The following is an 18,807-nucleotide window of genomic DNA, read 5'->3' on the forward strand; positions in this document are numbered from 1 at the left end:
TTAATAGAGGTAAGGATGAACATTGATTGTGTCTGTTAAAGGTGAGGATGAACATTGATTGTGTCTGTTAAAGGTGAGGATGAACATTGATTGTGTCTGTTAAAGGTGAGGATGAACATTGATTGTGTCTGTTAAAGGTGAGGATGAACATTGATTGTGTCTGTTAAAGGTGAGGACCTGCCCTTTATATTTGGATCTAGGTTGTTGCTGTCTCATTTGATAAGGCTACATGTAGGTTACTAACTCCTAACCTGGTTTCACCTACAGTCCCAAGTCCCACCTGCCGCTGCAGCGGATCCCCTATAACCCTAACACAATTATTATTTAAAACATCTATTTTCACATTCTGGTCTACTGTACCTGAACAGGCCTGAGTTTCCCTTGTATTAGTCATTCATTCTGCTCATACATGGTCTACAGTTGTTTTAGCAGTTACAATGAAGATGACAAATGTTGAAGCTCACAACCTTTTTAATGAAGAAAGAAGAGGTATTGGAGATCGGTTTCCTATCGGTTTCCCAGTGAGAACTCGTCGTCCCGGGCTGCTTCCTATGTTCTCTGTGTGTTTTGAATGGCAGTGTTCGGGACAGGTACATACGAAGCTGGGCCACAGGTGGGGGCGTTGCTGCTTAAATTATTAAAATGAGCTCTCTCTCCGCCAATGGCATCATTTCTGCAGTTGGGACAGGAGCTGCAGATTCCCAGCTTAGCAGAGCTAGGAGGTCTCATTGTGCTTATTGTTTGTTCTGCGTCGGGACACGAGCAGGTTGCCACCTTGTATCGCCCAGAGAACAGAATTTCTGCCAATTCTGTTTGGATATTTTTTACTTTTATTAAACTGGACATTTTCTACATTTGAAGTATTACTTTTTGGTGTTAATGGACAAAAAAGAATGAATTCCTAGTTTTATACAGTGGAGATGGACGTTGGTGTTTGTCAACTGAGGAATTTCTCTCTCTTTTCTGTCATCTGTGTTTGCAAAAGAGACAACTCCAGTCAGGCTTGACAATAGGTAAAATGTTTTGCTAGCTTATTTATCAAACTATTCATTCATTCATTCATTCATTTGCAAAGACAGTAGAATATGGCTATGCATTGAATGAATGGGACCGTGGCGGTTTGAATTGGATTTCCATGTATGGAGATGAGGATGTTATATGCTTTTCTGTGGTGCGTTCTTGAGGCTGCCCTGCAGTATTGAGGAGTTCATAACTTGATGAGCTCTGCAGTGTTAAACCTTTCTGCATCGTGTTGACTATAAATCATTTACAACCATAACATTATATAAACCTTGTAGCTAAAGCCTCACAACAATAACCTGATAGTTAAACCCCAACCTTGTAGCTAAAGCCCCACAACAATAACCTGATAGTAAAGCCCCACAACAATAACCTGATAGTAAAGCCCCACAACAATAACCTGATGGTTAAACCCCACAACAATAACCTGATGGTAAACCCCGACCTTGAAGCTAAAGCCCCACAACAATAATAATGTTCTGGCTATATATTAAAGTGTAATAGTGGTCCATTCCTTCATTCAGTCCGTTAATGTGATGGAAAAGCGTTCGCGGCAGAAATCAGTTTGAGAGTTCAGAATGCTCCTTCATTAATGTCAACATCTGTCAATCCCAGTGATATCTTTACAGGCGATGAGCATCATAATGTTTCAATTCATCTATGTTTTATTGTTAAAGCTGGAAATTAATGTTTGTGTTTCAGCTCTTCTGGTGCCAGTTTGGTGGCCATCGACAATAAAATCGAACAAGCAATGGTAAGTTAATATCCTCATTGTTAATATGTATATAATCAAATCTAAATGACTCAAAGGTGAAATGTAAATGCCAACTTTATTTAAACGGCGTCGGACCGGTGTTCAGAGGACTGGGGTCTGATTAAAGTTTTGGAACATCTGACTGTTCTGGGAGAGAGAACATGTTGTTAATAAAACGGTACAATAAAAACACTTTTATTCAATGACTGCAACCGTCTGTATTTTCTGTGATCCGGTTGGTATTCGGTTCTGTCTGCTCCCTGTCAGGTGTTGCTAGGCCTGCTGGGGGTCTGTTCCCTGTCTGTTCCCTGTCAGGTGTTGCTAGGCAGGCTGGGGGTCTGCTCCCTGTTAGATGTTGCTAGGCAGGGCTGGGGGTCTGTTCCCTGTCAGGTGTTGCTAGGCATGCTGGGGGTCTGCTCTCTGTCTGCTCCCTGTTAGATGTTGCTAGGCAGGGCTGGGGGTCTGTTCCCTGTCAGGTGTTGCTAGGCATGCTGGGGGTCTGTTCCCTGTCAGGTGTTGCAAGGCCTGCTGGGGGTCTGTTCCCTGTCAGGTGTTGCTAGGCATGCTGGGGGTCTGTTCCCTGTCAGGTGTTGCTAGGCATGCTGGGGGTCTGTTCCCTGTCAGGTGTTGCTAGGCCTGCTGGGGGTCTGCTCCCTGTCAGGTGTTGCTAGGCCTGCTGGGGGACTGTTCCCTGTCTGTTCCCTGTCAGGTGTTGCTAGGCCTGCTGGGGGACTGTTCCCTGTCTGTTCCCTGTCAGGTGTTGCTAGGCCTGCTGGGGGTCTGCTCCCTGTCAGGTGTTGCTAGGCCTGCTGGGGGTCTGCTCCCTGTCAGGTGTTGCTAGGCATGCTGGGGGTCTGCTCTCTGTCTGCTCCCTGTCAGGTGTTGCTAGGCCTGCTGGGGGTCTGTTCCCTGTCAGGTGTTGCTAGGTCTGCTGGGGGTCTGTTCCCTGTCAGGTGTTGCTAGGCCTGCTGGGGGACTGTTCCCTGTCTGTTCCCTGTCAGGTGTTGCTAGGCCTGCTGGGGGTCTGCTCCCTGTCAGGTGTTGCTAGGCCTGCTGGGGGTCTGCTCCCTGTCAGGTGTTGCTAGGCCTGCTGGGGGTCTGTTCCCTGTCTGTTCCCTGTCAGGTGTTGCTAGGCATGCTGGGGGTCTGTTCCCTGTCAGGTGTTGCTAGGCATGCTGGGGGTCTGTTCCCTGTCAGGTGTTGCTAGGCATGCTGGGGGTCTGTTCCCTGTCTGCTCCCTGTCAGGTGTTGCTAGGCCTGCTGGGGGTCTGTTCCCTGTCAGGTGTTGCTAGGCCTGCTGGGGGTCTGTTCCCTGTCAGGTGTTGCTAGGCCTGCTGGGGGTCTGTTCCCTGTCAGGTGTTGCTAGGCCTGCTGGGGGTCTGTTCCCTGTCAGGTGTTGCTAGGCGTGCTGGGGGTCTGCTCTCTGTCTGCTCCCTGTCAGGTGTTGCTAGGCCTGCTGGGGGTCTGTTCCCTGTCAGGTGTTGCTAGGCGTGCTGGGGGTCTGTTCCCTGTCAGGTGTTGCTAGACCTGCTGGGGGTCTGCTCTCTGATGCCCCGGTATAAATAACTTGTCTGTTAGCTCCTCCCTCCAGATGCAGAACATTTTGTTCTCTAGCTTGTCAGTTAGAAGGCAGGAACTGGATAGACCACTAACGAACTGCTATGGGACTGCCTGTACACAATAGACCACTAACGAACTCCTATGGGACTGCCTGTACACAATAGACCACTAACGAACTGCTATGGGACTGCCTGTACACAATAGACCACTAACTAACTGCTATGGGACTGCCTGTACACAATAGACCACTAACTAACTGCTATGGGACTGCCTGTACACAATAGACCACTAACGAACTGCTATGGGACTGCCTGTACACAATAGACCACTAACGAACTGCTATGGGACTGCCTGTACACAATAGACCACTAACGAACTGCTATGGGACTGCCTGTACACAATAGACCACTAACGAACTGCTATGGGACTGCCTGTACACAATAGACCACTAACGAACTGCTATGGGACTGCCTGTACACAATAGACCACTAACGAACTGCTATGGGACTGCCTGTACACAATAGACCACTAATGAACTGCTATGGGACTGCCTGTACACAATAGACCACTAATGAACTGCTATGGGACTGCCTGTACACAATAGACCACTAACGAACTGCTATGGGACTGCCTGTACACAATAGACCACTAATGAACTGCTATGGGACTGCCTGTACACAATAGACCACTAACGAACTGCTATGGGACTGCCTGTACACAATAGACCACTAACTAACTGCTATGGGACTGCCTGTACACAATAGACCACTAATGAACTGCTATGGGACTGCCTGTACACAATAGACCACTAACGAACTGCTATGGGACTGCCTGTACACAATAGACCACTAACTAACTGCTATGGGACTGCCTGTACACAATAGACCACTAACGAACTTCTATGGGACTGCCTGTACACAATAGACCACTAACGAACTGCTATGGGACTGCCTGTACACAATAGACCACTAACGAACTGCTATGGGACTGCCTGTACACAATAGACCACTAACGAACTGCTATGGGACTGCCTGTACACAATAGACCACTAACGAACTGCTATGGGACTGCCTGTACACAATAGACCACTAACGAACTGCTATGGGACTGCCTGTACACAATAGACCACTAACGAACTGCTATGGGACTGCCTGTACACAATAGACCACTAACGAACTGCTATGGGACTGCCTGTACACAATAGACCACTAACGAACTGCTATGGGACTGCCTGTACACAATAGACCACTAACGAACTGCTATGGGACTGCCTGTACACAATAGACCACTAACGAACTGCTATGGGACTGCCTGTACACAATAGACCACTAACGAACTGCTATGGGACTGCCTGTACACAATAGACCACTAACGAACTGCTATGGGACTGCCTGTACACAATAGACCACTAACGAACTGCTATGGGACTGCCTGTACACAATAGACCACTAACGAACTGCTATGGGACTGCCTGTACACAATAGACCACTAACGAACTGCTATGGGACTGCCTGTACACAATAGACCACTAACGAACTGCTATGGGACTGCCTGTACACAATAGACCACTAACGAACTGCTATGGGACTGCCTGTACACAATAGACCACTAACGAACTGCTATGGGACTGCCTGTACACAATAGACCACTAACGAACTGCTATGGGACTGCCTGTACACAATAGACCACTAACGAACTGCTATGGGACTGCCTGTACACAATAGACCACTAACGAACTGCTATGGGACTGCCTGTACACAATAGACCACTAACGAACTGCTATGGGACTGCCTGTACACAATAGACCACTAACGAACTGCTATGGGACTGCCTGTACACAATAGACCACTAACGAACTGCTATGGGACTGCCTGTACACAATAGACCACTAACGAACTGCTATGGGACTGCCTGTACACAATAGACCACTAACGAACTGCTATGGGACTGCCTGTACACAATAGACCACTAACGAACTGCTATGGGACTGCCTGTACACAATAGACCACTAACGAACTGCTATGGGACTGCCTGTACACAATAGACCACTAACGAACTGCTATGGGACTGCCTGTACACAATAGACCACTAACGAACTGCTATGGGACTGCCTGTACACAATAGACCACTAACGAACTGCTATGGGACTGCCTGTACACAATAGACCACTAACGAACTGCTATGGGACTGCCTGTACACAATAGACCACTAACGAACTGCTATGGGACTGCCTGTACACAATAGACCACTAACGAACTGCTATGGGACTGCCTGTACACAATAGACCACTAACGAACTGCTATGGGACTGCCTGTACACAATAGACCACTAACGAACTGCTATGGGACTGCCTGTACACAATAGACCACTAACGAACTGCTATGGGACTGCCTGTACACAATAGACCACTAACGAACTGCTATGGGACTGCCTGTACACAATAGACCACTAACGAACTGCTATGGGACTGCCTGTACACAATAGACCACTAACGAACTGCTATGGGACTGCCTGTACACAATAGACCACTAACGAACTGCTATGGGACTGCCTGTACACAATAGACCACTAACGAACTGCTATGGGACTGCCTGTACACAATAGACCACTAACGAACTGCTATGGGACTGCCTGTACACAATAGACCACTAACGAACTGCTATGGGACTGCCTGTACACAATAGACCACTAACGAACTGCTATGGGACTGCCTGTACACAATAGACCACTAACGAACTGCTATGGGACTGCCTGTACACAATAGACCACTAACGAACTGCTATGGGACTGCCTGTACACAATAGACCACTAACGAACTGCTATGGGACTGCCTGTACACAATAGACCACTAACGAACTGCTATGGGACTGCCTGTACACAATAGACCACTAACGAACTGCTATGGGACTGCCTGTACACAATAGACCACTAACGAACTGCTATGGGACTGCCTGTACACAATAGACCACTAACGAACTGCTATGGGACTGCCTGTACACAATAGACCACTAACGAACTGCTATGGGACTGCCTGTACACAATAGACCACTAACGAACTGCTATGGGACTGCCTGTACACAATAGACCACTAACGAACTGCTATGGGACTGCCTGTACACAATAGACCACTAACGAACTGCTATGGGACTGCCTGTACACAATAGACCACTAACGAACTGCTATGGGACTGCCTGTACACAATAGACCACTAACGAACTGCTATGGGACTGCCTGTACACAATAGACCACTAACGAACTGCTATGGGACTGCCTGTACACAATAGACCACTAACGAACTGCTATGGGACTGCCTGTACACAATAGACCACTAACGAACTGCTATGGGACTGCCTGTACACAATAGACCACTAACGAACTGCTATGGGACTGCCTGTACACAATAGACCACTAACGAACTGCTATGGGACTGCCTGTACACAATAGACCACTAACGAACTGCTATGGGACTGCCTGTACACAATAGACCACTAACGAACTGCTATGGGACTGCCTGTACACAATAGACCACTAACGAACTGCTATGGGACTGCCTGTACACAATAGACCACTAACGAACTGCTATGGGACTGCCTGTACACAATAGACCACTAACGAACTGCTATGGGACTGCCTGTACACAATAGACCACTAACGAACTGCTATGGGACTGCCTGTACACAATAGACCACTAACGAACTGCTATGGGACTGCCTGTACACAATAGACCACTAACGAACTGCTATGGGACTGCCTGTACACAATAGACCACTAACGAACTGCTATGGGACTGCCTGTACACAATAGACCACTAACGAACTGCTATGGGACTGCCTGTACACAATAGACCACTAACGAACTGCTATGGGACTGCCTGTACACAATAGACCACTAACGAACTGCTATGGGACTGCCTGTACACAATAGACCACTAACGAACTGCTATGGGACTGCCTGTACACAATAGACCACTAACGAACTGCTATGGGACTGCCTGTACACAATAGACCACTAACGATCAGGCCCTACACCCAAACAAGGGCACTGCGTTCATCCACCTCTAACCCTAACCCTAAGCACAGTGGGCTCCTAAAGGACAGGTAACACAGTGAGCTCCTAAAGGACAGGTAACACAGTGAGCTCCTAAAGGACAGGTAACACAGTGAGCTCCTAAAGGACAGGTAACACAGTGAGCTCCTAAAGGACAGGTAGCACAGTGAGCTCCTAAAGGACAGGTAACACAGTGAGCTCCTAAAGGACAGGTAACACAGTGAGCTCCTAAAGGACAGGTAACACAGTGAGCTCCTAAAGGACAGGTAGCACAGTGAGCTCCTAAAGGACAGGTAACACAGTGAGCTCCTAAAGGACAGGTAACACAGTGAGCTCCTAAAGGACAGGTAACACAGTGAGCTCCTAAAGGACAGGTAACACAGTGAGCTCCTAAAGGACAGGTAACACAGTGAGCTCCTAAAGGACAGGTAACACAGTGGGCTCCTAAAGGACAGGTAGCACAGTGAGCTCCTAAAGGACAGGTAACACAGTGAGCTCCTAAAGGACAGGTAACACAGTGAGCTCCTAAAGGACAGGTAACACAGTGAGCTCCTAAAGGACAGGTAACACAGTGAGCTCCTAAAGGACAGGTAACACAGTGGGCTCCTAAAGGACAGGTAGCACAGTGAGCTCCTAAAGGACAGGTAGCACAGTGAGCTCCTAAAGGACAGGTGGCACAGTGAACTCCTAAAGGACAGGTAACACAGTGAGCTCCTAAAGGACAGGTAACACGTACAGTTGAAGTCAGAAGTTTACATAAACTAAGTTGACTGTGTCTTTAAACAGCTTAGAAAATTCCAGAAAATGATGTCATGGCTTCAGAAGCTTCTGATAGGCTAATTGACATCATTTGAGTCAATTGGAGGTGTACCTGTGGATGTATTTCACAGCATACCTTCAAACTCAGGGCCTCTTTGCTTGACATCATGGGAAAATCAAAAGACATCAGTTGTGGCAAATGGCTTAACATTTACATTTACATTTTAGTCATTTAGCAGACGCCCTTATCCAGAGCGACTTACAGTAGTGAATGCATACATTTCATTTCATACATTATTTTTCTGTGCTGGCCCCCCGTGGGAATCGAACCCACAACCCTGGTGTTGCAAACACCATGCTCTACCAACTGAGCTACAGGGAAGGCTTAAGGACAACAAAGTCAAGGTATTGGAGTGGCCATCACAAAGCCCTGACCTCAACCCAATAGAAAATTTGTGGGCAGAACTGAAAAAGCATGTGTGAGCAAGGAGGCCTACAAACCTGACTCAGTTACACCAGCTCTGTCAGGAGGAATGAGCCAAAATTCACCCAACTTATTGTGGGAAGCTTGTGGAAGGCTACCCGAAACGTTTGACCCAAGTTAAACAATTTAAAGGCAATGGTACCAAATACTAATTGAGTGTATGTAAACTTCTGACCCACTGGGAATGTGATGAAAGAAATAAAAGCTGAAATAAATCATTCTCTCTACTATTATTCTGACATTTCACATTCTTAAAATAAAGTGGTGATCCTAACTGACCTAAGACAGGGAATTTTTACTAGGATTAAATGTCAGGAATTGTGAAAAACTGAGTTGAAATGTATTTGAGTAAGGTGTATGTAAACTTCTGACTTCAACTGTACATTTCTCTCCCTTCGTCCCTTCCTCTCTCTCCATCTTCCCCCTTCCATCTCTCCCCCCACCCATCTCTCTCTCTCTCCCCACCCGTCTCTCTCTCTCTCTCTCTCCCCATCCATCTCTCTCTCTCTCTCTCCACCCATCTCTCTCTCTCTCCCCACCCATCTCTCTCTCTCCCCACCCATCTCTCTCTCTCCCCACCCATCTCTCTCTCCCCATCCATCCATCTCTCTCTCTCCCCATCCATCCATCTCTCTCTCTCCCCCCCACCCATCTCTCTCTCTCCCCCCCACCCATCTCTCTCTCTCCCCCCCACCCATCTCTCTCTCTCTCTCTCTCCCCCCCACCCATCTCTCTCTCTGTCTCCCCCCCACCCATCTCTCTCTCTGTCTCCCCCCCACCCATCTCTCTCTCTGTCTCCCCCCCACCCGTCTCTCTCTCTCTCTCCCCCCACCCATCTCTCTCTCTCTCTCCCCCCCACCCATCTCCCCCCCACCCGTCTCTCTCTCTCTCTCTCCCCCCCACCCATCCCCCCCACCCGTCTCTCTCTCTCTCTCCCCCCACCCGTCTCTCTCTCTCTCTCTCCCCACCCGTCTCTCTCTCTCTCCCCCCACCCGTCTCTCTCTCTCTCTCTCTCTCTCTCTCTCTCCCCCACCCGTCTCTCTCTCCACCCATCTCTCTCTCTCTCCCCACCCGTCTCTCTCTCTCTCCCCCCACCCATCTCTCCCCCCCACCCGTCTCTCTCTCTCTCTCCCCCCACCCATCTCTCTCTCTCTCTCTCTCTCCCCACCTGTCTCTCTCTCTCTCTCCCCCCACCCGTCTCTCTCTCTCTCTCTCTCTCTCTCTCTCTCCCCCCACCCGTCTCTCTCTCTCTCTCTCTCTCTCTCCCCCTACCCATCTCTCTCTCTCTCTCTCTCTCCCCCTACCCATCTCTCTCTCTCTCTCTCTCCCCCCACCCGTCTCTCTCTCTCTCCCCCCACCCGTCTCTCTCCCCCCACCCGTCTCGCTCTCTCTCCCCCCCACCCGTCTCTCTCTCTCTCTCTCTCCCCCCACCCGTCTCTCTCTCAGGACCTGGTGAAGAGCCACCTGATGTATGCTGTGAGAGAGGAGGTAGATGTGTTGAAGGAACAGATTAAGGAGCTGGTCGAGAGGAACTCCCAGTTGGAGCAGGAGAACAGCCTGCTGAAAACCCAGGCCAGCCCAGAGCAGATGGCTCAGTTCCAGGCTCAGGTCCAGCCCAGCTCTGGCTCCCCGACAGGGACCGGCTCCTCTAACCCTCAGCCCCTGCCGTCCTCACAGAGCTCTGGGACCTCTACATAGCCCCCCCTCCTCGGAGAGACGTACGCAGGGAGGAGGAGGAGGGAGGAGAATAATCCTCACTGTGATCTGACCTCATGCAAAGCAACAAGAACCACTATGGCTGAAACAAGGAGAGACCGCTACAAAAATAAAATCATGTTTTGCACATTTTATTTAACTGACCAAAGACGATGATGGACACTTGTGTGTCAGGTGATCTCTTAGCTTGGGATGCTTCAGACGATCGCCATGGAGACCAGGGAGGTGAATGGAACAGAGGGACAGTTGTCATGGAGATGAAACAGACAACACCCGCTACACCGTCTTCAGATCTCTGCAGTGACTGTTGAATTGTGCCGTTGCTGCCATTTCTTTACATTTTTTCATTTTGTTGTCAGTGTTGGATTATTACCTAGCTGTGAATTGAATCAAAGAAACAGAAATGAGGTGCATTATCTGTAGGGACCATTAAAGAGGAAACCAGACCCATCTGGTATGGGGTGCAGAGTGGAACATACAGGGCATTCAGAAATAAAGTCAGACCACTTTAGTTTTTCCACATTTTGTTGCAAAACAGTTTTTTTTGTAATTTTGTAATATAAAAAACAGAAATAGCACATTTACATAAGTATTCAGACCCTTTACTCAGTACTTTGTTGAAGCACCTTTGGCAGCGATTACAGCCTCTAGTCTTCTTGGGTATGACGCTACAAGCTTGGTACACCTGTATTTGGGGAGTTTCTCCCATTCTTCTTTGCAGATCCTCTCAAGCTCTGTCAGGTTGGATGGGGAGCGTCGCTGCACAGCTATTTTCAGGTCTCTCCTGTGATGTTCGATCGGGTTCAAGTCCAGGCCACACAAGGACATTCAGAGACTTGTCCTAAAGCCGCTCCTGCATTGTCTTGGCTGTGTGCTTAGGGTCATTGTCCTGTTGGAAGGTGAACCTTCGCCCCAGTCTGAGGTCCTGAGTGCTCTGGAGCAGGTTTTCATCAAGGATCTCTCTGTTCTTCGCTCCGTTTATCTTTCCCTCGATCCTGACTAGTCTCCCAGTCCCTGCTGCTGAAAAACATCCCCACAGCATGATGCTGCCACCACCATGCTTCACTGTAGGGATGGTGCCAGGTTTCCTCCAGACGTGACGCTTGGCATTCAGGCCAAAGAGTTCAATCTTGGTTTCATCAGACCAGAGAATCTTGTTTCTCGTGGTCTGAGAGTCTTTAGGGGCCTTTTGGCAAACTGTCATGTTTATTTTATTTATTTAACCAGGCAAGTCAGTTAAGAACAAATTCTTATTTTCAATGACGTCCTAGGAACAGTGGGTTAACTGCCTTGTTCAGGGGCTGAACGACAGATTTTTACTTTGTCAGCTCGGGGATTTGATTTTGCAACCTTTTGGTTACTAGTCCAACACACTAACCACTAGGCTACCTGCCGCCCCATGTGCCTTTTACTGAGGAGTGGATTTCGTCTCCCACTCTACCATAAAGGCCTGATTGGTGGAGTGCTGCAGAGATGCTTGTCCTTCTGGAATGTTCTCTCATCTCCACAGAGGAACTCTGGAGTTCTGTTAGAGTGACCATCGGGTTCTTGGTCACCTCCCTGATCAAGACCCTTCTCCACTGATTGGTCAGTTTGGCCGGGCGGCCAGCTCTAGGAAGAGTGTTGGTGGTTCCAAACTTCTTCCATTTAAGAATGATGGAGGCCACTGTGTTCTTGGGGACCTTGAATGCTGCAGAAATGTTTTGGTCCCTTCCCCAGATCTGTGCCTCGACACAATCCTGTCTCGGAGCTCTACGGACAATTCCTTTGACCTCATGGCTTGGTTTTTGCTCTGACATGCACTGTCAACTGTGGGACCTTATATAGACAGGTGTGTGCCTTTCCAAATCATGTCCAATATTTTGAATTTACCACAGGTGGACTCCAATCAAGTTGTAGAAACATCTCAAGGTTGATCAATGGAAACAGGAAGCACCTGAGCGCAATTTAGAGTCTCATAGCAAAGGGTCTGAATAATTTATGTAAATAAGCTGTTTTTGTTTTGTAATACATTTGCTAAAATTTCAAAAACCTGTTTTCGCTTTGTCATTATGGGGTATTGTGTGTAGCTTGAGGATTTTTTTATTTTATTTTATCCATTTTAGGATAAGGCTGTAACGTAACAAAATGTGAAAAAAGTTGAGGGGTCTGAATACTTTCAGAATGCACTGCAATAGAAGAATCACTATTCTCACAGCTGTCTATTCCATATGAGGGGTGATGTGGTGTAACAGAACTTTAGAAGAAGCAGCGTTCGCTTTTTGGAACTCGTTGATGGAGATGTTGCTCCTCTTCTTCTCCCTCAGACGTAATGATGGAGATGTTGCTCCTCTTCTTCTCCCTCAGACGTAATGATGGAGATGTTGCTCCTCTTCTTCTCCCTCAGACGTAATGATGGAGATGTTGCTCCTCTCTCCTCCTCCCTCAGACGTAATGATGGAGATGTTGCTCCTCTCCTCCTCCCTCAGACGTAATGATGGAGATGTTGCTCCTCTCTCCTCCTCCCTCAGACGTAATGATGGAGATGTTGCTCCTCTCTCCTCCTCCCTCAGACGTAATGATGGAGATGTTGCTCCTCTCCTCCTCCCTCAGACGTAATGATGGAGATGTTGCTCCTCTCCTCCTCCCTCAGACGTAATGATGGAGATGTTGCTCCTCTCTCCTCCTCCCTCAGACGTAATGATGGAGATGTTGCTCCTCTCTCCTCCTCCCTCAGACGTAATGATGGAGATGTTGCTCCTCTCTCCTCCTCCCTCAGACGTAATGATGGAGATGTTGCTCCTCTCTCCTCCTCCCTCAGACGTAATGATGGAGATGTTGCTCCTCTCTCCTCCTCCCTCAGACGTAATGATGGAGATGTTGCTCCTCTCTCCTCCTCCCTCAGACGTAATGATGGAGATGTTGCTCCTCTCTCCTCCTCCCTCAGACGTAATGATGGAGATGTTGCTCCTCTCCTCCTCCCTCAGACGTAATGATGGAGATGTTGCTCCTCTCCTCCTCCCTCAGACGTAATGATGGAGATGTTGCTCCTCTCTCCTCCTCCCTCAGACGTAATGATGGAGATGTTGCTCCTCTCTCCTCCTCCCTCAGACGTAATGATGGAGATGTTGCTCCTCTCTCCTCCTCCCTCAGACGTAATGATGGAGATGTTGCTCCTCTCCTCCTCCCTCAGACGTAATGATGGAGATGTTGCTCCTCTCTCCTCCTCCCTCAGACGTAATGATGGAGATGTTGCTCCTCTCTCCTCCTCCCTCAGACGTAATGATGGAGATGTTGCTCCTCTTCTTCTCCCTCAGACGTAATGATGGAGATGTTGCTCCTCTCTCCTCCTCCCTCAGACGTAATGATGGAGATGTTGCTCCTCTCTCCTTCTCCCTCAGACGTAATGATGGAGATGTTGCTCCTCTCTCCTCCTCCCTCAGACGTAATGATGGAGATGTTGTTGCTCCTCTCTCCTCCTCCCTCAGACGTAATGATGGAGATGTTGCTCCTCTCTCCTCCTCCCTCAGACGTAATGATGGAGATGTTGCTCCTCTCTCCTCCTCCCTCAGACGTAATGATGGAGATGTTGCTCCTCTCTCCTCCTCCCTCAGACGTAATGATGGAGATGTTGCTCCTCTCTCCTCCTCCCTCAGACGTAATGATGGAGATGTTGCTCCTCTCTCCTTCTCCCTCAGACGTAATGATGGAGATGTTGCTCCTCTCCTTCTCCCTCAGACGTAATGATGGAGATGTTGTTGCTCCTCTCTCCTCCTCCCTCAGACGTAATGATGGAGATGTTGCTCCTCTCTCCTCCTCCCTCAGACGTAATGATGGAGATGTTGCTCCTCTTCTTCTCCCTCAGACGTAATGATGGAGATGTTGCTCCTCTCTCCTCCTCCCTCAGACGTAATGATGGAGATGTTGCTCCTCTCTCCTTCTCCCTCAGACGTAATGATGGAGATGTTGCTCCTCTCTCCTTCTCCCTCAGACGTAATGATGGAGATGTTGCTCCTCTTCTTCTCCCTCAGACGTAATGATGGAGATGTTGCTCCTCTCTTCTTCTCCCTCAGACGTAATGATGGAGATGTTGCTCCTCTTCTTCTCCCTCAGACGTAATGATGGAGGGAATGGACTGTTTGGGGAAAGGGGGCTGATGAGAGTTTCAGTGTTTTTGGGAATGGAATGTTTCTAGGTTTGTTCCAGATACCAATTCAACCCATGTTCAGCAAACAGCCTGTTTTCCTCAGGCTGGACTGTGATGTTACTGCTCAGAGCAGGAAGAGAATAGCCACCCCAAACTCTATACAGACTGTTTCTAACCCTCACGCTGACAGCCCCGTGGACTGCACTGTATATGATTTACCTGTGCAGAAGATGTTCACTTGCTCAAATCATTTAAACTATTGGACAGTTAGAAATATATATATATATATATATATATATATATATATATATGTGTAGTGTGTGTGTGTGTGTGTGTGTGTGTGTGTATTATAAGGAAATAAAAGCTAGTTTAATAAAGAAATGCTCTGGACATTGAGCGGGATATAAGGAAATAAAAGCTAGTTTTTTAAGGGTAATGTGTAGAAGTACACTACCAGTCAAGTTTGGACCAGGTGAAGCCGGTTGAGAGAATGCCAACAGTGTGCAAAGCTTTGAAGAATCTCAAATATGAAATATATTTTGATCTGTTTAACATTTTGTTGGTTACTACATGATTCCATATGACTTATTTCATAGTTCTGATGTCTTCACTATTATTCTACAATGTAGAAAATAGTAAAAATAAAGAAAAATCCTTGAATGAGTAGGTGTCCAAACTTTGGACTGGTACTGTATGTCAGGACAATGTTTCTCAGCCCACAACAAATGTGATGTTACAATTGCACTAAACAGTTGCACTTCGACTTAAATAAAATGGGAAAACTAAATCTAAATGTTCGTCGCTTGTGATTTTATTGAACTGTTAAGTGGCAGAGTGGAGCAGGTGGTTAAAGACGTCATACAGATTTCTAACCCAGATCGCTCTTTGACAACATACAGTGGGAATGGCTGAGACTACAGCATTACATATTTATATTATTATATGTCAGTTCAGTGGTGAGAAACTTGTAAATGTTGTGGTCTGGTTGGTCATACCTGGCGCGCTTTGTCTTGTTTCATGCCTGTTGTTATAACCATTAGACCACGAAGTTCCTGAAGGTGGAACGTGTTCCAGTCACTTGTACAGGAAAGAAAGAAATCCAGTTAAATCTCAATCTCACCAGCAAACACACACGCTCACAGAACCAGATGGTGAAAGACAAGATTCCAGCCTACAAGACAACATGCAGTGGTCAAGCTGTAAGTCTGGGCGAACTGTTGAATGCAGAGGAGGCAATCATTCGCTTCACCCAAAGACAAAGGTTTCCAGAGGAGATCTTGACTTTGTCAAGGACGCCATCTACAGTCAAGAACGGTAGTAGCACTTTTAAGTTGGATCCAGTGTTGGTGGATGGAGTTCTCAGTGGGAGGACGGCTGTGTAAGGCAGCTATGCACCCTGTCATTCTCTCCAAAGACCTTCACATATCTACACTCATCCTCCACCACATACATCAACAAACAGGACATGGTGGAAGGAATCACACGCTCTCACTTCTCCGTCAAAGGTATTGGATCATCAATGTAAACTCTGCAGCAAGGAACATCATCTCAGTGTTGTGAGCAGAAGGCAAAGAGGCCAGATTGGTGAGCAGAAGATGGCCGATATGCTACTTGAAAGAATCTTCCCTGACATCCCAACATTTATCTTTGTAGGTGTGGATTACTTTGGTCCTACAGATATCAGAAGATGAAGAGGAAAGGTGAAAGATATGGAGTGATATTTACTGTCCACTAGAACAATACACATTGGAATTGCTTACTCTCTTAACACGGACTCGCGTGTCACCGCCATAAGAAGATTTCCGTGCAGAAGAGGACTGATCATGGGACTAACTTCGTTGGTTCTGAGAGAGAACTCAGCGAAGCTCTATTTGCTTTGATGGAGCCATTTTGGCCTGTTTATGTGTTGTGTGTATGTTTTCTGTCAAGAGTTATTTTTTACTTGTTTTGTACATGTTGGGGTCATGGGTCACTAGTAATGTGTGTGTGTATATAGGTAGTACAGGTGACCAGGAAGGGTTAGTACAGGTGACCAGGACGGGTTAGTACAGGTGACCAGGATGGGTTCGTACAGGTGACCAGGACGGGTTCGTACAGGTGACCAGGACGGGTTCGTACAGGTGACCAGGGCGGGTTCGTACAGGTGACCAGGATGGGTTAGTACAGGTGTGTTTCTGGTTGTTGTCATGCTGGAAGACCCAGCTACGACCCATCTTCAATGCTCTTACTGAGGGAAGGAGGTTGTTGGCCAAGATCTCGCGATACATGGCCCCATCCATCCTCCCCTCAATACGGTGCAGTCGTCCTGTCCCCTTTGCAGAAAAGCATCCCCAAAGAATGATGTTTCCACCTCCATGCTTCACAGTTGGGATGGTGTTCTTGGGGTTGTACTCATCCTTCTTCTTCCTCCAAACACGGCGAGTGGAGTTTAGACCAAAAAGCTCTATTTTTGTCTCATCAGACCACATGAACTCCTCCCATTCCTCCTCTGGATCATCCAGATGGTCATTGGCAAACTTCAGACAGGCCTGGACATGCGCTGGCTTGAGCAGGGGGACCTTGCGTGCGCTGCAGGATTTTAATCCATGATTGCGTAATGTGTTCCTAATCATCAAGGCGGTGACCCGATCCTGTAGGTTCATGCTCTACAACATTCGCAGAGTACGACCCTGCCTCACACAGGAAGCGGCGCAGGTCCTAATCCAGGCACTTGTCATCTCCCGTCTGGATTACTGCAACTCGTTGTTGGCTGGGCTCCCTGCCTGTGCCATTAAACCCCTACAACTCATCCAGAACGCCGCAGCCCGTCTGGTGTTCAACCTTCCCAAGTTCTCTCACGTCACCCCGCTCCTCCGCTCTCTCCACTGGCTTCCAGTCGAAGCTCGCATCCGCTACAAGACCATGGTGCTTGCCTACGGAGCTGTGAGGGGAACGGCACCTCCGTACCTTCAGACTTTGATCAGGCCCTACACCCAAACAAGGGCACTGCGTTCATCCACCTCTGGCCTGCTCGCCTCCCTACCTCTGAGGAAGCACAGTTCCCGCTCAGCCCAGTCAAAACTGTTCGCTGCTCTGGCACCCCAATGGTGGAACAAGCTCCCTCACGACGCCAGGACAGCGGAGTCAATCACCACCTTCCGGAGACACCTGAAACCCCACCTCTTCAAGGAATACCTGGGATAGGATAAAGTAATCCTTCTAACCCCCCCTTAAAAGATTTAGATGCACTATTGTAAAGTGGTTGTTCCACTGGATATTATAAGGTGAATGCACCAATTTGTAAGTCGCTCTGGATAAGAGCGTCTGCTAAATGACTTAAATGTAAATGTAAATGTTTTCTTTGAGAATGTGGTCCCAGCTCTCTTCAGGTCATTGACCAGGTCCTGCCGTGTAGTTCTGGGCTGATCCCTCACCTTCCTCATGATCATTGATGCCCCACGAGGTGAGATCTTGCATGGAGCCCCAGACCGAGGGTGATTGACCGTCATCTTGAACTTCTTCCATTTTCTAATAATTGCACCAACAGTTGTTGCCTTCTCACCAAGCTGCTTGCCTATTGTCCTGTAGCCCATCCCAGCCTTGTGCAGGTCTACAATTATATCCCTGATGTCCTTACACAGCTCTCTGGTCTTGGCCATTGTGGAGAGGTTGGAGTCTGTTTGATTGAGTGTGTGGACAGGTGTCTTTTTTACAGGTAACGAGTTCAAACAGGTGCAGTTAACCTGTTAGGGCTAGGGGGCAGTATTGACACGGCCGGATAAAAAACGTACCCGATTTAATCTGGTTACTACTCCTGCCCAATATGCATATAATTATTGGCTTTGGATAGAAAACACCCTAAAGTTTCTAAAACTGTTTGAATGGTGTCTGTGAGTATAACAGAACTCATATGGCAGGCCAAAACCTGAGAAGATTCCATGCAGGAAGTGGCCTGTCTGACAAGTTGTGTTTCATCTTGGCTCTTTTTATTGAAGACTGAGGATCTTTGCTATAACGTGACACTTCCTACGGCTCCCATAGGCTCTCAGAGCCCGGGAAAAAGCTGAACGATATCGAGGCAGCCTCTGGCTGAAACACTTTATCGCGTTGGCAAGTGGCCGATCAGAGTACTATGGGCTTAGGCGCGTGCCCGAGTCGACCCCATGCTTTATTTTCTTTCGTCTGTTTACCTAAACGCAGATTCCCGGTCGGAATATTATCGCTTTTTTATGAGAAAAATGGCATAAAAATTTATTTTAAACAGCGGTTGACATGCTTCGAAGTACGGTAATGGAATATTTCGAATTTTTTTGTCACGAATTGCGCCATGCTCGTCACTCTTATTTACCCTTTCGGATAGTG

At 47.8% G+C, this 18,807-nt stretch overlaps 1 protein-coding gene across 1 annotated transcript in view; it reads left to right on the forward strand.

Moving 5' to 3' along the window:
* The window catches only part of LOC106575047 (TSC22 domain family protein 1-like), a 43,206-nt gene extending 27,947 nt beyond the window's left edge, over positions 1-15,259 (forward strand). The window contains exons 2-3 of the mRNA XM_045713516.2: positions 1,723-1,774; positions 10,071-15,259. Of these exons, the coding sequence (XP_045569472.2) occupies positions 1,723-1,774; positions 10,071-10,322 (304 nt within the window). The 3' untranslated portion in view covers positions 10,323-15,259. The remainder of the gene's footprint in view (positions 1-1,722; positions 1,775-10,070) is intronic.
* The last annotated feature ends 3,548 nt before the right edge of the window (positions 15,260-18,807 follow it).

The sequence above is a fragment of the Salmo salar genome, chromosome 16, assembly GCF_965601325.2.
Source record: "Salmo salar chromosome 16, fSalSal1, whole genome shotgun sequence".
NCBI lineage: Eukaryota > Metazoa > Chordata > Actinopteri > Salmoniformes > Salmonidae > Salmo > Salmo salar.